The 22,340-nt window shown below is 39.4% G+C and overlaps 1 protein-coding gene across 2 annotated transcripts in view; it reads right to left on the bottom strand.

Annotated features, from left to right (window-relative positions):
* stk32c (serine/threonine kinase 32C) overlaps positions 1 to 22,340 on the bottom strand; it is a 102,366-nt gene that overhangs the window by 34,686 nt on the left and 45,340 nt on the right. For both annotated transcript variants that reach the window (XM_008430412.3, XM_008430413.3), the window contains one exon: positions 10,690 to 10,841. In XM_008430412.3, the coding sequence (XP_008428634.1) occupies positions 10,690 to 10,841 (152 nt within the window). The remainder of the gene's footprint in view (positions 1 to 10,689; positions 10,842 to 22,340) is intronic.

The raw sequence follows: 22,340 nt of genomic DNA on the forward strand, positions 1-22,340 counted from the left end.
TGCGTCCCTCTGTAGAAGCTGGAACCTGTAGATATTTGGAAAGGAACAGACTTACACAGAATGGTGCTTCATAATGAGCACAAAAGAATATGAATGAACACCTCTGTGTTCTGGATACCTGCCCAGAGCCACGAGGAGACTGAGCGGAAAGTCCGGTCCAGCACTAAGCTGGAACAGCCACAAAGAGAGGAGCAACACAAGACAGAGGCTGAAATAATCAGGCCACAATGACAAATGAGTTCTGGGAGGCAGAGAGAGGGAAGTAGGAGGACAACGAAAGAGGAGAAACAGTTTTGAAGGAAAAAGCCGGAGAGCTTGTGGTTCTGTCGGCTCGAGCCGTCTGCAAAGTTTCAGTGGCCTATATAAAGCTCAGGCCTGGCTGCATGACTCACTCACGAGACGCCTGCGTTGTCCTCAGAGGATTCCTCCAACAATGATCTGACTGAGTGCTGCCTCTCCTCTCTGAAGCTCCAGAGTCACCTTAAAACACCGACCTGATTTCACAAAGTGAAACTTTAAGAGCAGCGTCCTACAAAATGTCCCGGTTTGAAAGCAGAGGGGCGTCGCCGCGAAAGAACAGGACCAAGTAGACAAAGTTTCCTCGTTAAAACTCTTCTGCTGCTTAGCAGGAACAACCCCAAAACTGCCAAACGAGACGAATCAAGCTGAAACCAGCAACTATCAAAAAACGGGAGGACATTGTGTGTTTGTGTCAAACTGCCTCATCGTCCAAGCTTCTCTTTTATTATCTTTAGGCAGAAGGAGCTTTTCCTCCCCGAGGATCAAATGACCAGAGTTAGTCCAGATCCAGAGGGAAACTGCTGGCGTCACCCTAAGACAGAACTAATGATGCAACAGCATTTGGGCTGAAACGATTAATTGGATAAATGGTGATTAACTGATTATTTGAATAATCGTCAACTAATTTAGCAATCGATTACCTGGAGTAAACAGACTCAAAAGATACAATTTTCTGAAAAAGCAACATATTCAGATCAGTAATTTTATATATATATATATATATATATATATATATATATATATTATCTTCAAGTGGCTATTTCAGCTTCACTCGGTTCATATTTACTAAAAGAATGCTATCTTACTGCATTTTAGGCAATAAAATGAATTGAATTTAAAAATGAATTTAATTATTTGAATCTTTTAATGTATTTCTACAGATTCATCTTTCAAATGAGCCATTTTTAATCCGACTAATTGCCAAAATAATTGACAGGTTGATCGATTATTAAAAGAATCATTAGTTGCAGCCTTAACTATCACATGGCATTTTTACTAGAATGAACTTAAAAACATTTAGAATTTTAAAAGTTGTCACAAATACAAATCTGTAAAACGTGTGTATTTATACTTTATAGTATTTTTAACTGGAAGTCCGTTGAGAGATTGAACAACTCACCATATTTTATGTCTATACACTCTGGTTAACGATTAGGCAGTTATTGAACTAGATGACGATTATTTCAATATTTGATTAATCACAACTAACCCGATTAATCGTTTCAGCCCTAAACCTAATTTTGCTCCAAACTTCACACCTTTTCTCCTGTCTTCTTCATGATGCTGTTTGTAATTAAAACCTACAGTTTGTCTCTAAACTGGGTTGTTGACATCTGTACCCCCACATGCTGGGCGACCTCGCGACCCGGATACACAGAAACGCAGGAAGCGTCCCCCAGCGATCCATCAACGCGGTCTGACGTGCATGTGGGGCGCGCTCTGTCTGGTGGCTGATGCCCACTGGAGCCGACGCCAAGCGAATCGGTGCAGTGCGATATTTCATTAGGGAGTTCGGCTGATTTTGTTAGAGAGGCAAGAAGAATCTCACACAAGGTCAGAATCTGCCATGACTGGAGGACGGGTGATGCACATTTCATGGATTTCACGGCTCATGATAAACATTATTAATGGTCCTTTTCTCTGCCGTTCCCCACACTCCACATCTGATCTCGTTGGTATTCTTGTCACCAGGTTCAGGGCACAATTCAAACTTCAGGGTAATTCATAACGTTGCTCCTCGCTACCTTTTCTTATCGCCTTCATATTTCTACTTCTGTTTAAACCTTGCAATTGCTAATATGTGCTGTGCACTATAAAACATTTGAGCTGCATTTAGTTGTGTCTACTGACATTTACTCTTTAGTTGTGAACTTAAATTTGTGAGATTGTGAAAAATAAACTTGCAGTAGTAAGTTGAGTTAACGAGGGTCTTTAGAACTTAAAGGTGACTTATTATGCTTCCTTGAACAGGTTAGGATACCAAAACACGTTCATTACATTTTCTGCACAGAATTATTTCTTAGATAATGAAATGTTAGTCTGCATCAGCTCTGGCTATTTTCTTCCAGAATGAGCTGTTTTAGGGCTCTGTCACTTTAAATTCAAATAAGGTACTCCTGACCACACACCCATCAACCAACAACTCAACGTTTACGCTCACACATGAAAACAAATGTGATAATTTCACAACCGTACATCTTTGAAAAGCAGAAGTGGAGCCTTCTGCATAACCAACGAGGGATGCAGCAAGTGGTTTCTGGACGGTAAGTCAACAACGAAACACTTGTCTTTTCCAGCAGCCGTTGTACAGCGCTTACAGCGGTAGAACCAGCTGACTAAATGTGCTGGAGCTCTGCTTGGGTTGCTAGGCAACGTGCTGAAGCTCCACCTGGGTTGCTAAGTAACGGAGCAGCGCCTGTAGAATGTGACTTTAACTTTAACTTATTGCCAAAAAACAGGTGTGTGTTTTTTAGAAGCAGCACAAAAAGCGAAGTGCATTAAACTGACCTGCCTGTGTTTTTAAAGTAAATACTCATTTTCAAGCAACTGTCAATTTGTATTGGTTGAGGACGTCTTCTCAAATCGAGTGATATTTAATTATCAAATCAGATATTTTATTGGTGGAAGTTAAATCAAGAATTTGTACTTATTTTAACTTGATAATGTAAGAGAAATAACACAGAAATGTGTTTTTTGTTCAACTAGGAGACAGTTTTGCTGCATATTGTGAAATAATTATTTGATTTAAATTAGTGCATCACGTTGAAATGACTCAATTCATGATTAATGAGGCCTGAAAACAATGTTTTGACAACTTGCCTCTTGTTAAATCAACTTGCTGAAAAATTCAAAGTTAAAACCAAAACAATTTTCTAGTTGACGTTGCTTCCATCATCTTCTGTCTCAATCTGCTGTAAATATCTCCTGTGACCATCTCCGCTGCCCACAGCCAATTAGGGGCCTCGGTGAAAAGCCGCTGACTCGGCCGTTCCATATTCTACGCAGGCTTCGCCTCTTCAAGGCCTGAAATCAATATTGTAATAGGAACAGGATGGAGCACATCCATCCTCACCATCAGCCGCCCTCGTTTTCTGAATCTGCTACAGAGGAGGAGGGACTACCGAAGGCCCGTCCAACAGCTGGTGTGTCAAACTCAAGGCCCAGGGGCCCAATCTGGCCCGCTGTAGCTTTTTATGTGGCCCTCTAGACTCCAAGTTACATCAATAAGTCCCTCCAGTTTTTTTTTACAATTACTCAAAATTCACACAAAATCAGCAAATCCTTGCATCTTTTCTGATTTTACGGCAAATTTTACTGCCTCAGCCTTAGTTGATGCTATAATCAATACGGCGATCAATAAAAAGTCACATTTAACAAAAGACATTAGCAGAAAATTCCTTACAAATATTTCTAAATTAGCACCACAAAATCTGTGATTTTGATTGCAAAAAAAATCACAAAAACAAAGACCGATCAGTGATTATTTAATTTTAAGAAACAAACGTCTTTTTATTGATATTTTAACAGCTGCATGTGTTTATTCTAGATTCTGGCCATTTAAGAACAGCCCAAAATGAAACCCCTGCTTTCTAGATTTCTGGCAGAGATGCCGTTTAAAAGTGATGTTTTCTGAAGAGAAGTAAATCTATTTCAGTGTTTCTCAACTCAAGCATCAGCTGAGAAAAATGCTGAACTTCCTCCCACTTCTGCTGTTAACGTTTCACTTTTCACCGAGATAAAACGTGTTGTTGGTTCAGTTCTTCTGTTTCTTTTTGTGAATCTGTCTTGATGAGTAGAAAACTTTAAAACTCAACACTGCAAAAACACTATTTCTGGTGTATTTTCATAGCACACCTAAAATACAACATAAACTAGAAAGTTGTAGTTACGTTGGCAGATAAATTAACTTATAGGAAAAATGTTCTTATAAGTGAAATAATCTGCCAATGGAAGTAAGTAACACTTTTTCATCAATAATAAGGAATTATTTACTTAAAACAAGCCTCTTTATCTTGCTAAAAAGTTACTTGTAAGTTTGTTTTTTCTTATTTCAAGTTTACTGAGATATTTGTTCTAGAAACTAGACCAGAAATATTTGGTAAGGTTTTGTGATTTTGTAATAAATGTCCTTATGAAATTTTCTCTGAAATTTTCTAGAATATTTCTGAGATTAATCTAAAACATTTGTTGCTTTTTTGTGGAAATTTACTCCTTTTTAAAGCACTTTGAATTTCCTAGTTGCTGAAATATGAAGAAATGAAGCGTAGCACAACAATCTCTTACTACACAAGGAGCAAAGTAATAAACAAACTATTACCATTGATGATATTTTGTGTCAAACAAAGCACATTAATCCAACTTTTTTAAATAGAAGTACGGCAGCTGATCATCTTTCGTGGATGTTTTTATGCACCTTAGCCGTTTTCTGCAGGTAAAGAGGAAAGAAGTGACCTCTTCTCTTTAGGTTTTCACACATTATAAAGCAGAAGAAGGAATCAGTGTCTCCTCATGTGTTGCGAATCCTTTCAGGGATTTGTGAGGATTTGGTGTGCAGCAGGTGATGATTAATTTTTTTCCCCCTCTCCTGAAGTAATCCATTCGGCGCACCCACAACTCCTACACAAGGTTTCTGTGAAGTTCAGGAACGGCTGCAGCAATTACGGCGGTCTGCGGACGTAAGGCGGGCTGGAGGCAGCCTTGGCCCCGCTGATGGGATTCAGACTGGGCTTTCACGAGGCTGCAGCCGAACGCTTTTCTTCTGAAGCCGCCTCTTCACAGGCACAGCGGCAGAACTCGGGATGACTCAATAAAAGCAGGAGCCCATTTCCAGACACAGTGTGTGCAGGTCTGAGCTGCGGGATATCTTACAAATCCTCTTAGTCTGCACATTTCTTTGTCGACAAAACAAATCAATGCCAAATGCTTTCTCCAGACTGTCGTGCATCTCTCCGTGTTGGTTCCCGATCCTCCCTTCCCGACCCGTTATTCCCTGTTATTGCGGGAATCATTACCTCGACTGACAGCTTTTTGTGTGTTTGCCTCTCTGGCTCCCTCGCGGCACCATATCAATAAAAGCACTCCTGTGATGCTTTATCAAAGCTGCCGTTTTCTCATGAGATGCTTTTTTTTTTTTCATTTTTATTGTTTGCTTTTTGAGAATTGGCAGATCCCAAAAACCCCAGCTGGTCTGTCGCACATCCATTAATAATGAACTGAAAGCCCAAATGCCAAGTGCCAGAAATCATAATGTTCTGTGTGAGGAGCCAAATGGATAAGGCAACTGTCAGATCTCCCTGGGTATGGAGGAAAACACACACACACACACACACACACACACACACACACACACACACACACACACACACACACACACACACACACACACACACACACACACACACACACACACACACACACACACACACACACACACTGCATGCCCACGCAGTGAACCAATTATTTTCCTGGTTTTTATACAGTAAGAGAGACAATAGGAGCAGGAAGCAGCGTTCTCATCGGTCCCATCTCATTACCTGCCTTGCTGGGATGCATGTCTCAAGCATCAGCTAAATGGAGCAGACAGTCAACGTGATGCACAAATAACAAGGCTGCTAGCATTACGCTCAGAGAGGATCCTACAAACGAAGGGAAGGAAAAAAATCACAGCGTTTTCCAGAACGAGACGTCAGAGACACTGATGAGCGTTTTAAGAACGAAACATGAAAGATAAAGTCTGGTGGATGGAATTATGCACTGGTTGGATGGACAGATGGAGGGATGGATGGATGGATGGATGGATGGATGGATGGATGGATGGATGGATGGATGGATGGATGGATGGATGGATGGATGGATGGATGGATGGATGGATGGATGGATGGATGGATGGATGGATGGATGGATGGATGGATGGATGAACAAATGGATGGATGGATGGATGGTTGGATGGACAAATGGATGGATGGATGGATGGATGGATGGATGGATGGTTGGATGAACAAATGGATGGATGGATGGATGGTTGGATGGACAAATGGATGGATGGATGGATGGATGGATGGTTGGATGAACAAATGGATGGATGGATGGATGGTTGGATGGACAAATGGATGGATGGATGGATGGACAAATGGATGGATGGATGGTTGGATGGACAGATGGATGGATGGATGGATGGATGGATGGATGGATGGATGGATGGTTGGATGGACAAATGGATGGATGGATGGATGGATGGATGGATGGATGGATGGATGGATGGATGGATGGATGGATGGATGGATGGATGGATGGATGGATGGATGGATGGATGGATGGATGGATGGATGGATGGATGGATGGATGGATGGATGAACAAATGGATGGATGGATGGATGGTTGGATGGACAAATGGATGGATGGATGGATGGATGGTTGGATGGACAAATGGATGGATGGATGGATGGATGGATGGATGGATGGATGGATGGATGGTTGGATGGACAAATGGATGGATGGATGGATGGATGGATGGATGGATGGATGGATGGACAAATGGATGGATGGATGGATGGATGGATGGATGGTTGGATGGACAGATGGATGGATGGATGGATGGATGGATGGATGGATGGATGGATGGATGGATGGATGGATGGATGGATGGATGGATGGATGGATGGATGGATGGACAGGTCAGAAATGACTATTTTAATGTCAAATCTCCTTCTACCACCAGAAGAACCATTGCGTAATCTCTCATAATCTTAATTTCCTCTGATACAGTCAGCAGCTCGTTCGCCATCTTGCTGAGGCAGAACCAGACCCAGACCCGTTTTCCTCCCAGCAGGTCAGCTACGTCCTGTTTTTCCTCTCTGACGTCTTACGCACCGGCGCAGCCTCTCGCCATCGGAGGCTAAACAGCTGCGACCCAAAACCACAACACAGCTGGTTTCACCCGAAACGCCTCGCTCACGGCGCGGCGGAGACGAAGAAACACCGATTTGACAAGCCGCCATATCCTTCTGCATCACTGATGCTCCGATGTGATACACAGAAAAGAAAAAAAACATGGTTTTTACTAGCAAATACCGTATTTTCTGGACTATAAGGCGCACTTTAAAGCCTTTAATTTGATCAAAAACGACAGTGCGCCTTATATATTGTCCTGGATTAAACCGCCACCTCTGAATTAATACGGATTAATTCTGGTTGTGCTTACTTACCTCGAAGTGATTTTGTGTGGCTCACGGCGCTCTGTTAAAATGTTTTAGTTACGTCACATGACGGCTACCGTAGTAATACTGCACTTTGATAATTGTTTAGCTTCGCTTTGCTTTATGCGCCGCGTTATATGAAAAAAGATCGAAAATAGACAGTCATGAACAGTGATAATATGATATTGTGGGTCGATTACGCTGCAAAAAACACAAAATCTTACCAAGTGTTTCTTTGGAAACTTTAAATAAAAAAGTATCTTACAAGTAACGTTTCAGAAATATATAGGAGCTTGTTTTAAGTAAATAATTCCTCAATATTGATTTTTTAAAAATGCACTAGTTACATTTGCAGATAAATTCACTTATAATAAGACATTTCCCCATAATCTGCTAGTGGAACTAGTACTTTTTAATCGTCATTAAGGAGTTATTGACTTAAAACAAGCAGCTTTATCTTTCTGAAATGTTACTCCTTTTTGCTTATTTCAAGTGGACAAAGATATTTGCAATAAAAACTAGAAAAAAAGTAAAACTTCCATGATTTCCTTATTTTCCATTTTTCAATGGTCATATATAAGATAAAACATCACAATCAGCTTGTAGAGAAAAGCTCTGCTGCAGCAGTCATGCTGATGTTGAAAGAGGAAAAAACATTCAACCATCGACTTAAACAACCTAATTATCTTAGAAAAGTTTTGTTTCTTTCCGCAGTACTTCTGTTTGCTTGCTTGTTTAATTGTTTTTCAACCCACTCAGTCAGTCCAAGCTACCTTTTTCAACTTATCTAACATAATTTTCATTTAACTCTTTTGTTTTCTTGCTCCGTAGGATAACGCTGCTTCTCTCCTCCACTGAAAGTCGGTCATTGTCTCAGGCTTTTTCTTTACGCCGCCCACTCCGCTCAGTCAGCCAACCTTCTTCCCCTCCGCCAACATCTACTTCCTTCCAGCTGACACTCAGCATCAGCTTCATCACTTTTCACCACCCACACCGCTGTCTTCCTCAGTCTTTTTCGGCCTGTTGGCCCAATTTGATCAGGAAATTTAAATAGGTTGAACGTTTAATAGACGGGTTTTTCTTTGGTAAGATGCTGAACATCTATTCTAGAAGTTGAGCTAAAAAGATAAAAACAGAGAGGAATCCTCTCAGGTTTTGTTATTTACCAACAGGAAGGTCTTGACCTTCATCTTTTAAAGAATAATTGTTTTCTACATTTTTTTAAGAGAGCCTGGACCAGACTTGAAGGTCAAATTTTCCTTATGATCTCACAAAAGTAATCCTCCAGGAAAGTCAAATGTTTATCTTGTTGTTCAAGAAACAAGAAAATAGAAATAATTTAGTTGATACGACCTAAAATAGTTAATGTTTTGCCTGATTTAATGTCAAATATTGAACAAAAAATGTCCTTAGTCCTTTTGTACTCGTATAAATAACTGGTTTCCTCCGATAACTAAAACATTTGTTGCGCTAATCATAAACATTAGTTCTGCTAACGCTAAAGCACTATGCTAACATTAGCTAAATTTAAATTAAATCTGCTGTGGAGAGACTAAAACCCAATTTAATTGTGACATTACAATTTACTTTAGATATTGTATTTATCTGCTTTCTTTTGTTACTGTTTCTTGTTTGAAAAAAAAGTTAATGAAGGGAAAAAAGAAAAAGAACAAGAGGAGAGGAAACAGAACTGCATCTTCATCTACTTCAAAATAAGAGCATGAACATCAAAATTTGATGAATTTGATTACCAAAAATTTTGATAACTGAAAAATTAAAGCCAAGTGTGCTAAATGTTTTCAAAGTTAGCCAAAGCGCTAAAGGAAAAACTAGCTCTGCTATTAGCGCATTAGCGGAGGTGTGGCCAACACTGCTGGCTTCAAATGCACATATTTAATCCAACATGAATCTGATGTAAAAACATTGCATGAATTTACAGTTAAATGGCCATAAAAGGAGCTTTAAAGCAAAAGAACGTGTCCACCATTGTTTTTCTTCTACAAATCAAATCCTCTTGTGTTATTTTAAGTGAACCGTTCTGTTTAGGTATAATTAGAAAATCAGTGCATACATTTTTTTTAAACCGCATTGACATTTCTGTCATTATTTCACCACTGAAGCCAATAAACGTAGGAAATACTGACTGTGTGCTGCCAGCCTGTGTACAAATCCTGAGATAAAATGTCTTTTTCTGGCTGCACTGCCAAGCGCTAAAAGGTACCAGCTAAAGGGAAAACAAACTGCTGAGCACGGCACCACTGCGACTGTGGTGGGAGGGAAGCCGAGACGCGGCCACTGTTCCCCCGATGAGATGGACAGCGACTTTTTGGAGAGTCTCATGAGCAGGGAGAGGAGGTGTGAAACTTCTAATTCCCACATAGCTGCAAAGACAGTGTGTTTGTCGCTAATGGGCACTCAAAATAGTGCTGGATGCAGAATATGAGAGGGAGAGTGGAGCAGCCCGGCACATTGAAAACTAGAACACAGAAGGTTCTGGCAGCCACAAACTCCTACGGGGAATTATATAAAAAATATACACACAGAGCCACTACTGTATGCTCATTAAAATGCCCTCAGTTTCTCCAAGAAGGGGAGAATCTCTAACAGGGAAAACATCCAATAGATCAAATTTAAATCAGAACTTTACCAGCCGGCAAGTCCAAAACATTAATTTGTTTGGTTTGCTTATAATCATCGCAGGATGTGTCAGATACAAAATTTACTGGCAGCCATTGCTCTGAAACATGCAACTATTCTCCCAATTACAGAGGAGTACAGCGCTTTGTCTAATACGCAGCGAATGCCAGCTTCACAATTACATTTGGAAATGAGTCCCGCCTGAGAACGAGAGCGTTGAATAATGAAGTCAGCCTCCGTTCACCCACATATCAGGCTCCAGGGAGTAGTAAGGTCATTTCAAAGTGTGGTAATTATCAAATGTGCGTTTCATGGGCTCAGAGTCTAAACTAATGTGCAAAAAGTATCTCCTCTGTGTAAATTGTTTCTCAACTTAATAGCGGTTGGTTTCTGGAGAAAATGAAACTTGATTAAAGAAATGCATGCATGCGACACAATGAGCGCAAAACCCACAGAAAGCAGATCTGGGGAGGAGCATGCACTGCAGAAAACGCACAGACAGCTACAGCAAGCGACAGCAGACCACACTGAAAGTGTAAAAACATCGGATAGTCACCAGAGATTGACTAAAAATACATGTTCAATTTCCTGTAGGATCTCAAGCTCTCTAAAGACGTTTCGGACCTCATCTCTCTCTATGCACTGCTGTTTGTTCATGTACTTCATGGCGTACATCTTCTCTGTGTCCCTCTTTTGCACAATGCATACCTGCAAGGGGAACAAACAGAGAGAGGGGGGAAGGAGGGATGGAGAGAGGAGAAGAAGACAAGAAGAGTAAACATGTTAGAAGAAGCAAAACAGGTTTCATTGGTTTAAAGACACAAATAAGAAAACATCATTCAGCTGCTGATTAATGCAGCGGAAGGAAAAAAACTGAAATAATTTATGTTTAGGATGGATGGATGGATGGATGGATGGATGGATGGATGGATGGATGGATGGATGGATGGATGGATGGATGGATGGATGGATGGATGGATGGATGGATGGATGGATGGATGGATGGATGGTGGATGGATGGATGGATGGATGGATGGATGGATGGATGGATGATGGATGGATGGTTGGATGCGTGGATGGATGGATGATGGATGAGTGGAAGGTTGAATGATGGATGGATGGATGGTTGGATGAGTGGATGGATGGATGGTTGGATGAGTGGATGGATGGATGGATGGTTGGATGATGGATGGATGAATGAATGGATGGACAGATGGATTTAATGATGGAAGGTTGGATGGTTAGATGAATGAATGATGGATGGACAGATGGATGGATGAATGATGGATGGATGAATGGACAGATGGATGGATGGACAGTTGGATGGATGAACGGATGGATGAGGTAACATCTGGTCTCCTAGGAAACGCCGCCTGGCTCGGCTCTCTTCCTGAACACGGGTTTCCAAAGCGGCGCCTCCGAACAAATCGCCTCATCATTTATTCATCCCGGTTGTGTTGTTTTTGTCAGGAAGTGTCTGTGAAAGGTCAGCTGCAGGACGAGACTCCAGAGGGATGAAACTCATTACAGCAACAGCACTGGAGGCAGCCATTACGCCGGTCATGTGACCGCAGCCAGCGCTGCCCGCCACACATAATGACTGCAGTCTTCAGGCCTGATTGTCAAGCTCCCCTCATTTCTTGATTTCACCTCTTGCTACTTGTTCTGCTGCTAAACACATGGAAAGGGCAACACAAAAAAACAGAAAGACAGATAAATGCTAATTAGCACAAGCTAACGGGCCACTTTGGGGAAGAGGAAGAGACTTGATATCCAAAGACGGGATGGAAAGTGCATTTTATGTTCTTAGAACGCTCATTTTGTGACTGAAAACTGTTTTGATTCTTGCTTTTTACTCATCAGGATAGTCTGGTAGACTCTCAGGCTTCAATTGGGACCAAAATTGCAACATTTGTTACATTTTCAGCTCTGCAAGTTCAACCAGTTCAAACCCTTTGAAAAACCTGTTCCCCTCCTCACCTGTGGTGGCGCTGCACCAAAAACCACTGGAGAAAACAACATTAAAACCTCTTCCTTCTTCAGGAAATATAAACAAAAATGGAGTGGCGTCTGATTTTGGTGAGTGCTGTTTCTGTTTTAGTCTTTGGCAAAAGACCCACTAGCGTAAGTTACACACGATTGTTTTTGCATTTACCCAGCATGCCCTGCGCTATAGTCCACTTCCTGCTTTTGGTGCGGTCTCTGGTCCATTTGGAGTTCACATATGCAGTCAAACTGCACCAGAGTTCACTTCAACCAAACCGAGGCAGAGGTTTGTAGGTGGGCCAGAGTTCGATTCACACCTCCTCAAAAGAACCGGACTTTCCATCACAATGAACTAAGTTTTTTGATTTTTCTTTTTTTAGTGTTAAAATTAGCAAGTTTTGCCTCATTTTTGGGCACCACTGGTCTAGAGTTGCCCACGTTCTTTTTCCTAGAACCTGAATGCATTTCTGAACCAGGAGAGATGAAGTAAAGCGGTTCCAGATTATACTCATGCCAGTGGAAATAGAGAGAGATGCTTTGCACCGTTTCGAGTGACAGAAAACAAATATTTGCAGTTGTAAATTGCAGTTTCATGGGAACTTTAATGGTGCGTTGAAAAATCCCCCCAAAGGACTTAAAGGCTTAATTTGAGTTGTAAATAAAAACTCCACCTTTAATCTAGTCAGTAAAACGCTTCCCAGAGCCAGAGGGAAAACAAAAACACTGATTTGAACAACTGGGAAAATGGGATTAAGAGAACGCTGCCAGGTTTTAGTTTTTATGGAAGCAGCTATTTTCTGTGTGAAATAAGTTTGTCTGGGTTTTTTCAGGAGAGCATCTCCACACCAAGGACTTTTAAAAATTAGTTTCTGAATGTCACCATGACGGCAGAGTCAGGTTTAATTGAATTGATTGTTTTAGTTGATTGGATTTCTCTCTGCATGCTGAGATTGTTAAAGAGAAACCTTCACAAAAAGAGAGGAAAGCGCTGAAATATTCACTCTTCACATCCTGATAAAAACAAAACCGAAGACGCTGCTCTGAACACTAAACATCATTTTAATTTTGGGGCTAACGCCAAGGCGTAACAGACGCTACTGCAAAAAAATTTATTTTACTTTGTCATTTTCTGCCTTTCTTAATTACAAAATTGGCCAGAGGGCAGAGAGCAGTCGTTTGAAATGAATAATGGAGGAAATGCACATTGGATTTCATAAAAATCGTGGCTCAAGTTGCAATTCTGAATGTGTATAAATGTTGTGACTACAGTGCAAAAACACAAAAAGTATTTTTGGTTTAGTTTTTAGTGGAAATATCTTAATACACTTAAATAAGACGAAACTAACTTACAAGTAACTTTTCAGCAGATTGGAGAGTTTTTTTTTTTAAGTAAATAATTCTGTAATATTGATGAAAAAGTTCATATTGGCATGAAAACGTCTTATTATAAGTGAATAATCTGCTGGGGGAACATTTTTTCATCAATATTAAGTAATTATTGAAGAGACTTGTAAGATAGTTTGTCTAGTTTCAAGTGCACAAGATGTTTTCACTGGAAAAATAGTGTAAACTGTCCTTTAGCCTTTTCTCAATAAGAAGAAAATGTCTTTATATTTTCAGAAAAAGCATTTTGATTCGTGTATCTCATATCTTTTATCTACGCTGGACTTTTTGCAGCAACCGGAGATTCGGCTGGAAAAGCTTTTCACTTTGCTGATTTGAAGGTAAGACATGCCAAGACGGGGGGATTAAATTGTGATTCCTCTCTCTAGATTATGCATTATTCTCTCTATCTAAGCTCTAATATCTTGCTGAAAAGTTACTTGTGATTCAGTTTTGTCTTTTTCAAAGTGTGTACTAAGTTATTTGCATTGAAAACTTGACCAAAAATACTTGGGAAGATTTTGTGTTTTTGCAAGATGGACATTATTTGAATGCCGACTGGAGGGTTAGTCATTATCTATAAAGCTGTGCTCAGATTCCCCTCATGCGCTGAGCTCACTCTGTCTTGGCGCCTTGTCAAATTTGCTCATTTTGGATTTTTAGGTTCAGATTTCTCCACTTTATGAAATTTGGAGTTTGTTTAAAAAGCCACTGCTTTCGCTTCAAGCTCAGCATCTTTCAGAGGACAGGTGACACGTGAGGTTTCCAAACAGTATTTCTAAACCATCACATGTTTACGTTTGTGATGGTAGGACAGGAAGAAAACTTTTACTGGCATGCCTAATGAATAATCAGTTCACATACATATAGCAAGTATCTGTTGCTATGGGGAAAGGCAAATAGACATTTTATTGCAGCCAATAAAGAAGGAACTACTTCATATCAGTGACATGTTCTTGTGTGTTTCCTATTTTGAAGAGTAGCACATTATCATTATACCTCATGGGAAATTAAGTGATTACTATGTGATGTTGTAATGAAAAATATAATTCAGCAGCTGGAATAAAAGGTTTATTTGAGGCAGTTAACACATCTTTAGGATGCTGTCTGTGGGTTGTCATGGAAACTATTAATTACAGTGGTCAACAGCCAAAAACGTGTCTGAGGCTTTTCAACTGTTTTAGGGTCATTTTGTTGTGCAGAAAAACTTTCTGAACGCAACATGAGCATCAACAGGCTTGACTTGTTCTCAGATGGATCGGTTTAAGACGCCATGTTCAGTTTACACGCACTTACAAGTGTTTATTTTTCAATTTACAGAAATCCAAGTCTGCAGCATTTAATTAATTAACACGCTCTGTAAGAAAACTTTTCTTTCCCCCTTCTCTGGATGAGATATATTAACGGAAATGAACTGATTCACGTCACAGAAATGTAATCGGTTTAGACAGAAGGTTGGATTTCGCCAACTGATTGAGAGAAATTGATGTCGTTTTTGGATTCAGCGGTGCAAAATATTCCCAATTTAGCTGGAAAACCACAGACAACTTCCTTTGTAACCCAGTGTAATACAATAAGCAGAAAATGTTTTTCTACAAATCAGAGTTGAGAATTTTAACATGTTTTTTCCACATTCTTCACACCTGGGATACTAAAACTTCTTCCATTCTAGATCTCATGTGAAAGACTTTTGCAGCCTTGCATTGATTTATCTCCCACTAGGCTCACATTATGAGGAATCCTCATGAATCGGTCAGCTGAGTAAAACGATGAAAACAAGGATTTATTCATGTATTCATGGAGGATATTAGCAATTTCAATGCATCAGAGCAGCTTTGTAAAGAGCTGAAAAAAGTAACGATTTAGAGGCGAAAGCGGTGAGGCGGAAAGTTTGGAGAGCTATTTGCATATGAATGTAGAAATTTTCAGCTCCAGTCAGCTGAGATGGAAGACTCAAAAGATCGCTCCGATGTGAGAAACGTACCGAGCCACGGAGAAGTGATGAATCCTAAAATCTACCAAAGTAATTTTGTAAAATTACCTACGAAAATGCTGAAGTTTTAATTTATGCGCGCTTTATTTTATATTTTCCATGGATGCTGCTCAGACACAAAGTTGTGTTTGCTGTCGGACAGGAAGCCTGAAGCCAGCTCCGTTCACCAGCTGGCTCTGCGTCTCGGCACGTCGACCAGATCAGGCTCTGGATTCAGAGCACAGGCTGTCCAGCCAGGAGTCACAGCGGCGTCAACTGGACAAGATAAAACCACCGACTAACACAGAAACAACATAAAAACACATCCGTGGTCGTAAAACGGTGATTCATTTCTGTGCAGAATCCTTTTTGTTACAGCAGATCTGTTAACAGGAAGCGTTTTTAAAGGTGAAACGAAGGCTAAGAAACAAACTATAAAATGTTTTCCTTCCCTGACATCAGATAAACAGCTTGTGATGGAAACGCATGATTAGATAACCAAATGAAAAAGCTATTATCAAATAAGTGTCGCTATTTCTAATGACTAATTAATCATCTGATATGCACAATATTGTGATTTCACCATCACTATAAGTAACATGCAAACTACCTGAACTGCAATAACTCAGGTAACTCACCCAAGTTAATTAAATACTTCAGCCTCCCTATTCCTCTACACTTATTTATCGCAACATAAAACATTTTAGTCCATAAAATCATTAATAAAGCGAATCTCCAACCTGACAGCAAGTATCTGATAGTCATGATGATTTATTTGAAAAGATTTGGGCTGAAGTGACATAATTAAGACTATTTTGTCACATTTGATTTGTTTTCCCCAGAGAAGATCAATTTCATTCACAAAAAATATTCACATGTTGGCATTTTGTGGCAAAGGTTAGTATTTTAAGCATGAGTAGTCCACACCAAATCAATGCAAGAAAGGCTGGTAGTGCTGAAAACCCACCTGGAAAATACCTGTATGGCAAGCCCACAGTCATATGACTGTGCAAATATGACAAGCGGTTTGCATATTTATCCTATTTTTGTCAAAATTGGCATGTTTCCATTAAGCAAATTTATTTTTGCAATTCCAATTTGCGCCATTGTATGGTGAATGGAAACACAGTAACAACCGCATATTATCAGAAACATTAATCTGAATGTTTTTAAAGGGACGGTTGTGCTGGTATGTATTGATAAAACCCATTAAAATATCAATAAATAGATGCTTGTTTCAGCATTCAACAAGTGTTTCTTAAAATGAATTAATCATTAATTAGCCCATCCTGGATTTTGTGATTGTTTCTGTGGTTTTCTCCCTCAGAATTGCAGATTTTGTGGTATAATTTAGAAATGTTTGTAAGGAGTTTTTACGATATTTGTGAAAATGTATGATGCTATTTGTGACTTTTAATTAACCGCCGTATTGATAACTTGACATCCATTAAGGCTGAGGCAGCAGTCACTTAAACTCAAAGTTTCTGACCTATTTTGATAAAAATTTGCAGTAAATCAGAAAAAATGTGGGGATTTGTTGATTTTGTGAGAATTTTACAGATTTGTGAAAAACTACAACGAGTCAGATTTGACATGTGTGACATAAATCATTAAAAACATGCTGCACCATCATCCTCCAGCCACTTCCTGTCATCTTCTTCATCTTTTCTGCCAGTAGTAACATCCAGTTATTGATCATGTGACTTGTGAGATGCGAAAAAAGCTTTGCAGTTTTGCCTCACGCGAGTTGTTTTTATTAAGAAAATATTATCGTAATTCCAATTTGCACAATTATATGGAAAATGGAAATGCAGCAAGTGCTCTGGTTAAGGAAAATATAATTAAAGGGGAAGATAAAAGGTCAAGCTGTGTCCAGGTTTTGTGCTCGGCTGGAAGGAGGACAGTTCCTGTTTGGTTTAGATTCTGTAATCTCTCCCCACCAGCAGGACACAGCACCAGTTTATCTGTAAAAGAGCCTTTTAGAGGTGGTCAGTCAATTTACATTAAGGTTCTCTGCAGACAGTGTGAGAGACAGCAGAGCCTTTTCATGTGGTGGTTTGAAAGGAGAGGAGGATGCAAGCGAAACGCAGCCGCCAAGGGGCCCAACCTGTCTGACTCATCCTCAAAGACGGCCGCCGCTCTCACTTTTAACAGGCCTGAGCTCTGAAGCATGGCATTAACTTTGTTTTTGTTGTTTTCTTACAGCAGCCAGCCCATTCATTATTTAATCGGCTGTGAGATGGGAGAATGGCATAACGAGGAGCTTCACGGTCCGTTTCATGGAGTTAATCTCGATAGGGTCACCCAGATGCGCCTGGCAGCAGGGAGGGAATTTCTCCAAAAATATCAACCCGTCTGCATCAGGACATGCAGAGGAAACGTAGCAAGAGCTTCAGTTAGCTTGAATGTTGTCATGCAAAAAGGAAAGACTTGGATAAACTTCAATTGATGCAGAATAAAGCTGATTGCTTCATGCATTCAAATCTTGACTGGCTAAAAGCTTTTTACAGTCTAAAGTCCAATTGAAATATACTTTAAATATCACAAAACCTTTAAAAATCAGGCATTTTAAAGGGGATTTGTCCTAATTCTTGTAGTCTCATTCTAAATAAATTCGTAAAAACAGATATTATGTCACAACAACAAGCGTCCGTAACATCATATAGCATATATTTTTCAGAAAAATGCCTCTTGGGATTCAGGGTGACCCATCTTTCTTCTTTTTTTTTGGATGACCCATCTGCAGATGAGACTAATTTAATATCCCGTTGAGATTACGTATCTAGAAAAGCTCCAGTCTTGCTGGCTGGGTGGAGGATGGTAATACACTGTGTCATGAATTAAAGAAAGACGTAGAATCATCTTGATTTAATTGGGGTATGAGAATAATGTTCTAAAGTGTCTCCTGTGTTTTACCAGCCTCTCATTTAAAGAGGACCTATTATGCAAATTTCACATTTTGTAAGATTGTATATATACTTAAGTTTTACCTCAAACAGCCCAAGTGCTTCAACAAACCACACAGCCGGTTTTTGGCAGTAAGTTAATGTTTGATGTTTGGAAAATGAGCCATTTCAAAACCCTCTTAATCGACAGGAACTGCACCGTTACCTAGCAACCTCAGCAGAGCTCTGCCCGCGACCTAGCAACCCAAACGGAACTCCAGCTGCTTTTACCACCGTGTGCGCCATACAATGGCTGCTGGAAAAAGACAAGTGTTTTGTTCCCGATTTACCACTTGCTGGATTATTTTCGGTTGTGCAGGAGACCCAACTACTGCTTTTCATAGATCTATGATTGTACAATTGTGCATCTTTTTGCAGCCATTTTCACGTGAAAGTGAAAACATTGAGTTGGGGGGCCTGGCCAGCAGAGACTTATTTGGATTTATAGTGACAAGAGGTCCTAAAAAAAAGTAGGTAGTGTAGGCAGAACTGACCAAACTGAAATCTTATCTAAGAATGATTTTGTACAAAAGAAAAAAATGAAAAAAGCAAAATCTTACCAAATGTTTTTGTTCTAGTTTCTAGTGAAAATGTCTAAGTATACTTGAAATAAGAAAGATAGACTTACAAGTATATAAGTGATATAATCTGCCAATGAAACTAGAGTTTTTAAAAATTAATATTAAGGAATTATTTACTTAAATAAAACTTCTATACGTTGTAAAGTTACTTCTAAGTTTTTTGTCTTATTTCAAGTGGACAAATATATTTTCACTAGAAACTGGACAAAAATACTTAGTAAAATTTGGTGTTTTTGCAGCGTGTACAGCCAGAATAGAGCTATCCTAACTGAATGAATGTAACTAAGTGATAACCCTAATACAGTCCAAGAGGTCTGGTCTCTTTAAGTTACATTAAAACAGTTTAAACCTGAGGCCTTAACAAAACAAATCTAGACTGAAATTAGCATTAATATTCATGAGTTATGACAGGCGCCTAAAACTTGCTTAAAAACCTTTTGTACTGTCCACTGACGATGCACATCATCCATCACGGAGGCCATATTGGATCCCAGCGAGTGCCACTTCAATCTCACTCATGGCTTTCATGACACAGACGCCGGTGACAAAGGCGAGCGTTGAGTCTCGCTGAAGGACACTTGACAAAAGGCAGCAATTGAATTTAAGGTATTGCTGAGGTTGTAAACCGTGGCAGTACACCCTGGAGGGCTTTGAGGATTTAAAACCTGATTTATGGCATCCAATAACGTAGGATTGTGGTATATCAATATATTACTGTCATATGAGACGGCAGCACTGGGTTGGGTGTGTTTTTGTCACTGCATATTGTATTTTTATGTTGTTCTTTTCTTAAATGGAGCATCAACCAAAATGAAAGCTCGTCTCACGCTTGTATTTTTTATGACTGCTACTCCCAGCTGCACAGATGCTGATTCTCATTTCTTACTTTTATTGTTGTTTTTAAAGGCAGGGCATTTGAACAGATTCTTTTTTATATATTTTCCTGCATCTTTAAAAAAAGAAAAAAAGGTTTTTGTGCCTTTATTTAGATAATTTTGACAGGAAATTGACAGAGAGACGGGCGGAAAACATGCAAACCCTGGATGGCTGCATGGACGACTATGGGGCGCCTGCACCTTCTGCTATCATTTTGTACTGGGTTTATAAAGCAGGTCATCCAAAATACAAAGAGATGCAAACGCCATTGAAGACTAATGGATGCAGGTTCGCTTGAGGCTGCAGCTGCAACCAAAACTAAAGCAGAAACACAAAAATGTGGCACGAGGAAAAGTTTAAGTTTAGTTTATAGTGCAATAGAGGTGGGCGGATCAATCCAGAATATCAATAATTCTGATTCCAAGTCGGTATCAGTAGCGGATTTCAGATATTTTTGTGTTGCCAATTCTCAACTCTACCTCAAAAATATTTAATTTAGATTTTCTCTCAAATGAGTTTTTGTTTTCCTACTGGTTGTCATGTTTATATAAAGTATTTTGTAGACATCTATAAACTTTGACCAAATTCTGTTCTAGGTTTGAACAAAATAATTTGAAAGAAAAACAAAAAATAATCACATAAGAGTAAAAAAGGTATCTGTATAAGTATATCAGGTATTGGCCCTGTATTTACTTGGTATCGGATCGATACCAAAATATTAAGCATTGCACACCTTTATGATGCAACAATTAACTTAGAGGGTTTTTGTGTATGTTTAATAACTGCAGATGTTAAATGACAATGGAATGAGATTCTTTTAAATAAACAATTCAAAGACAAAAAAAATGACTGTTTCCATTAATTGTGTCTTTAACTCAAATAAATTTAGCAAGTTTTAGATTTTGAACTCAAATGTGTGAGTTAATGAAAGATGAACTTATGCAAGTATTTAAAAAACTGAAAGAAGAAAAAAGACAGGAGTGGGAACTGTTTCCCAGAATGCTTAGCAGCATGTTTTTGTATCCTGAGATGGAAGTGCGTTACATTGATCTGACTCTTGTGTGTTAAAGGAAAATGTTTATTTTTATGTCCTGTTAGCTGCACAGTGGCGCAGTTGGTAGAGCTGTTGCCTTGCAGCAAGAAGGTTCTGGGTTCAATTCCCAGCCCCGGTCTTTCTGCATGGAGTTTGCATGTTCTCCCTGTGCATGGTGGGTTTTCTCCGGGTACTCTGGTTTCCTCCCACAGTCCAAAAACATGACTGTCAGGTTAATTGGTCTGTCTAAATTGCCCCTTGGTGTGTGTGTGCATGGTTGTGTGTCTCTGTGTTGCCCTGCGACAGACTGGCGACCTGTCCAGGGTGACCCCGCCTCTCGCCCGGAACGTTAGCTGGAGAGGCACCAGCAACCCTCCCGACCCCACTGAGGGACAAGGGTGCAAGAAAATGGATGGATGGATGTCCTGTTCTCTTTAAATGTTTCCGAGCAGAATTTATTGTGATGTTTAATAAAATTCATTATCAGATCAGAAATTTTGTTCATGCAGTTTGAAAGAATATTTTAAATTATTCTGAAGTAAAATAAATCATTATTTCAACTTGATATTGTGAGTAAAATAATATAGAAATGTGGCTCTTTAACAAGGTGAGGGTTTTTTTTTCCTGTATACTGTGAAATAATTATTTGGTTTAAATTGCAGCACTAACTTAAAACTCACAATACAAGATCAATAAACTTAAAAAACAATGTTTAGACGACTTCTCTCTTCTTAAATGAACTTCAGGAACTTTAACTTCTGAGTTAAAACCACACTTTTGACTTTATTTGCATTTTCAAGGCAGCAGGTGGAGCTTTCTTTTTAAAGATAAACCACCTTCAAATGTTTTACAGTGTAGTTTGCACATTTGTACTATAATAAAATATGTTGAAGCTTTTTTACTGAAATGACACTGCAGAAACAAGTGCTTTAGGACTACTTTCAAGTGCAAATATCTTGGCATACTTTAAATGAGACAAAACTAACTTACAAGTAACTTTTCTGGAATAAACAGGAGGTTATTTTAAATCAATAATTGCTTAATATGGCTAAAAAATGCTGGTTATAAGTGAAATAATCTGCCAGTGGAGCAAGATATTTAACCCATAATATGGGAGAGTAAGATTTTGTGTCTCAGTGCACAAAATGGGAAAACACACAGTATGGATGGTTTTCCTCTCAGCTTTCAGTGCATCTAAAGCCTGAAGTAAAAAATTTAAACCTCTTTGACCAAACCAAGTCTTTAATATCTGTGTAACTCCTTCCCTCTCTCTGCCTGCAGCGAACCCGAATCTCCTGCTGGTTATCTCAGTGTTGCATGCTCTTTAAACACATGCACTTATTGAAACGCTCATTAGCTAAATATATCACTTGGTTTGTGCAAAAAAAAGTGGGTTTTAAGTGGTAAATCACTGCCTAATCCCAGTCATGT

Source organism: Poecilia reticulata, chromosome 15 (genome assembly GCF_904066995.2).
Source record: "Poecilia reticulata chromosome 15, P_reticulata-male-v2, whole genome shotgun sequence".
Taxonomy (NCBI): Eukaryota; Metazoa; Chordata; class Actinopteri; order Cyprinodontiformes; family Poeciliidae; genus Poecilia; species Poecilia reticulata.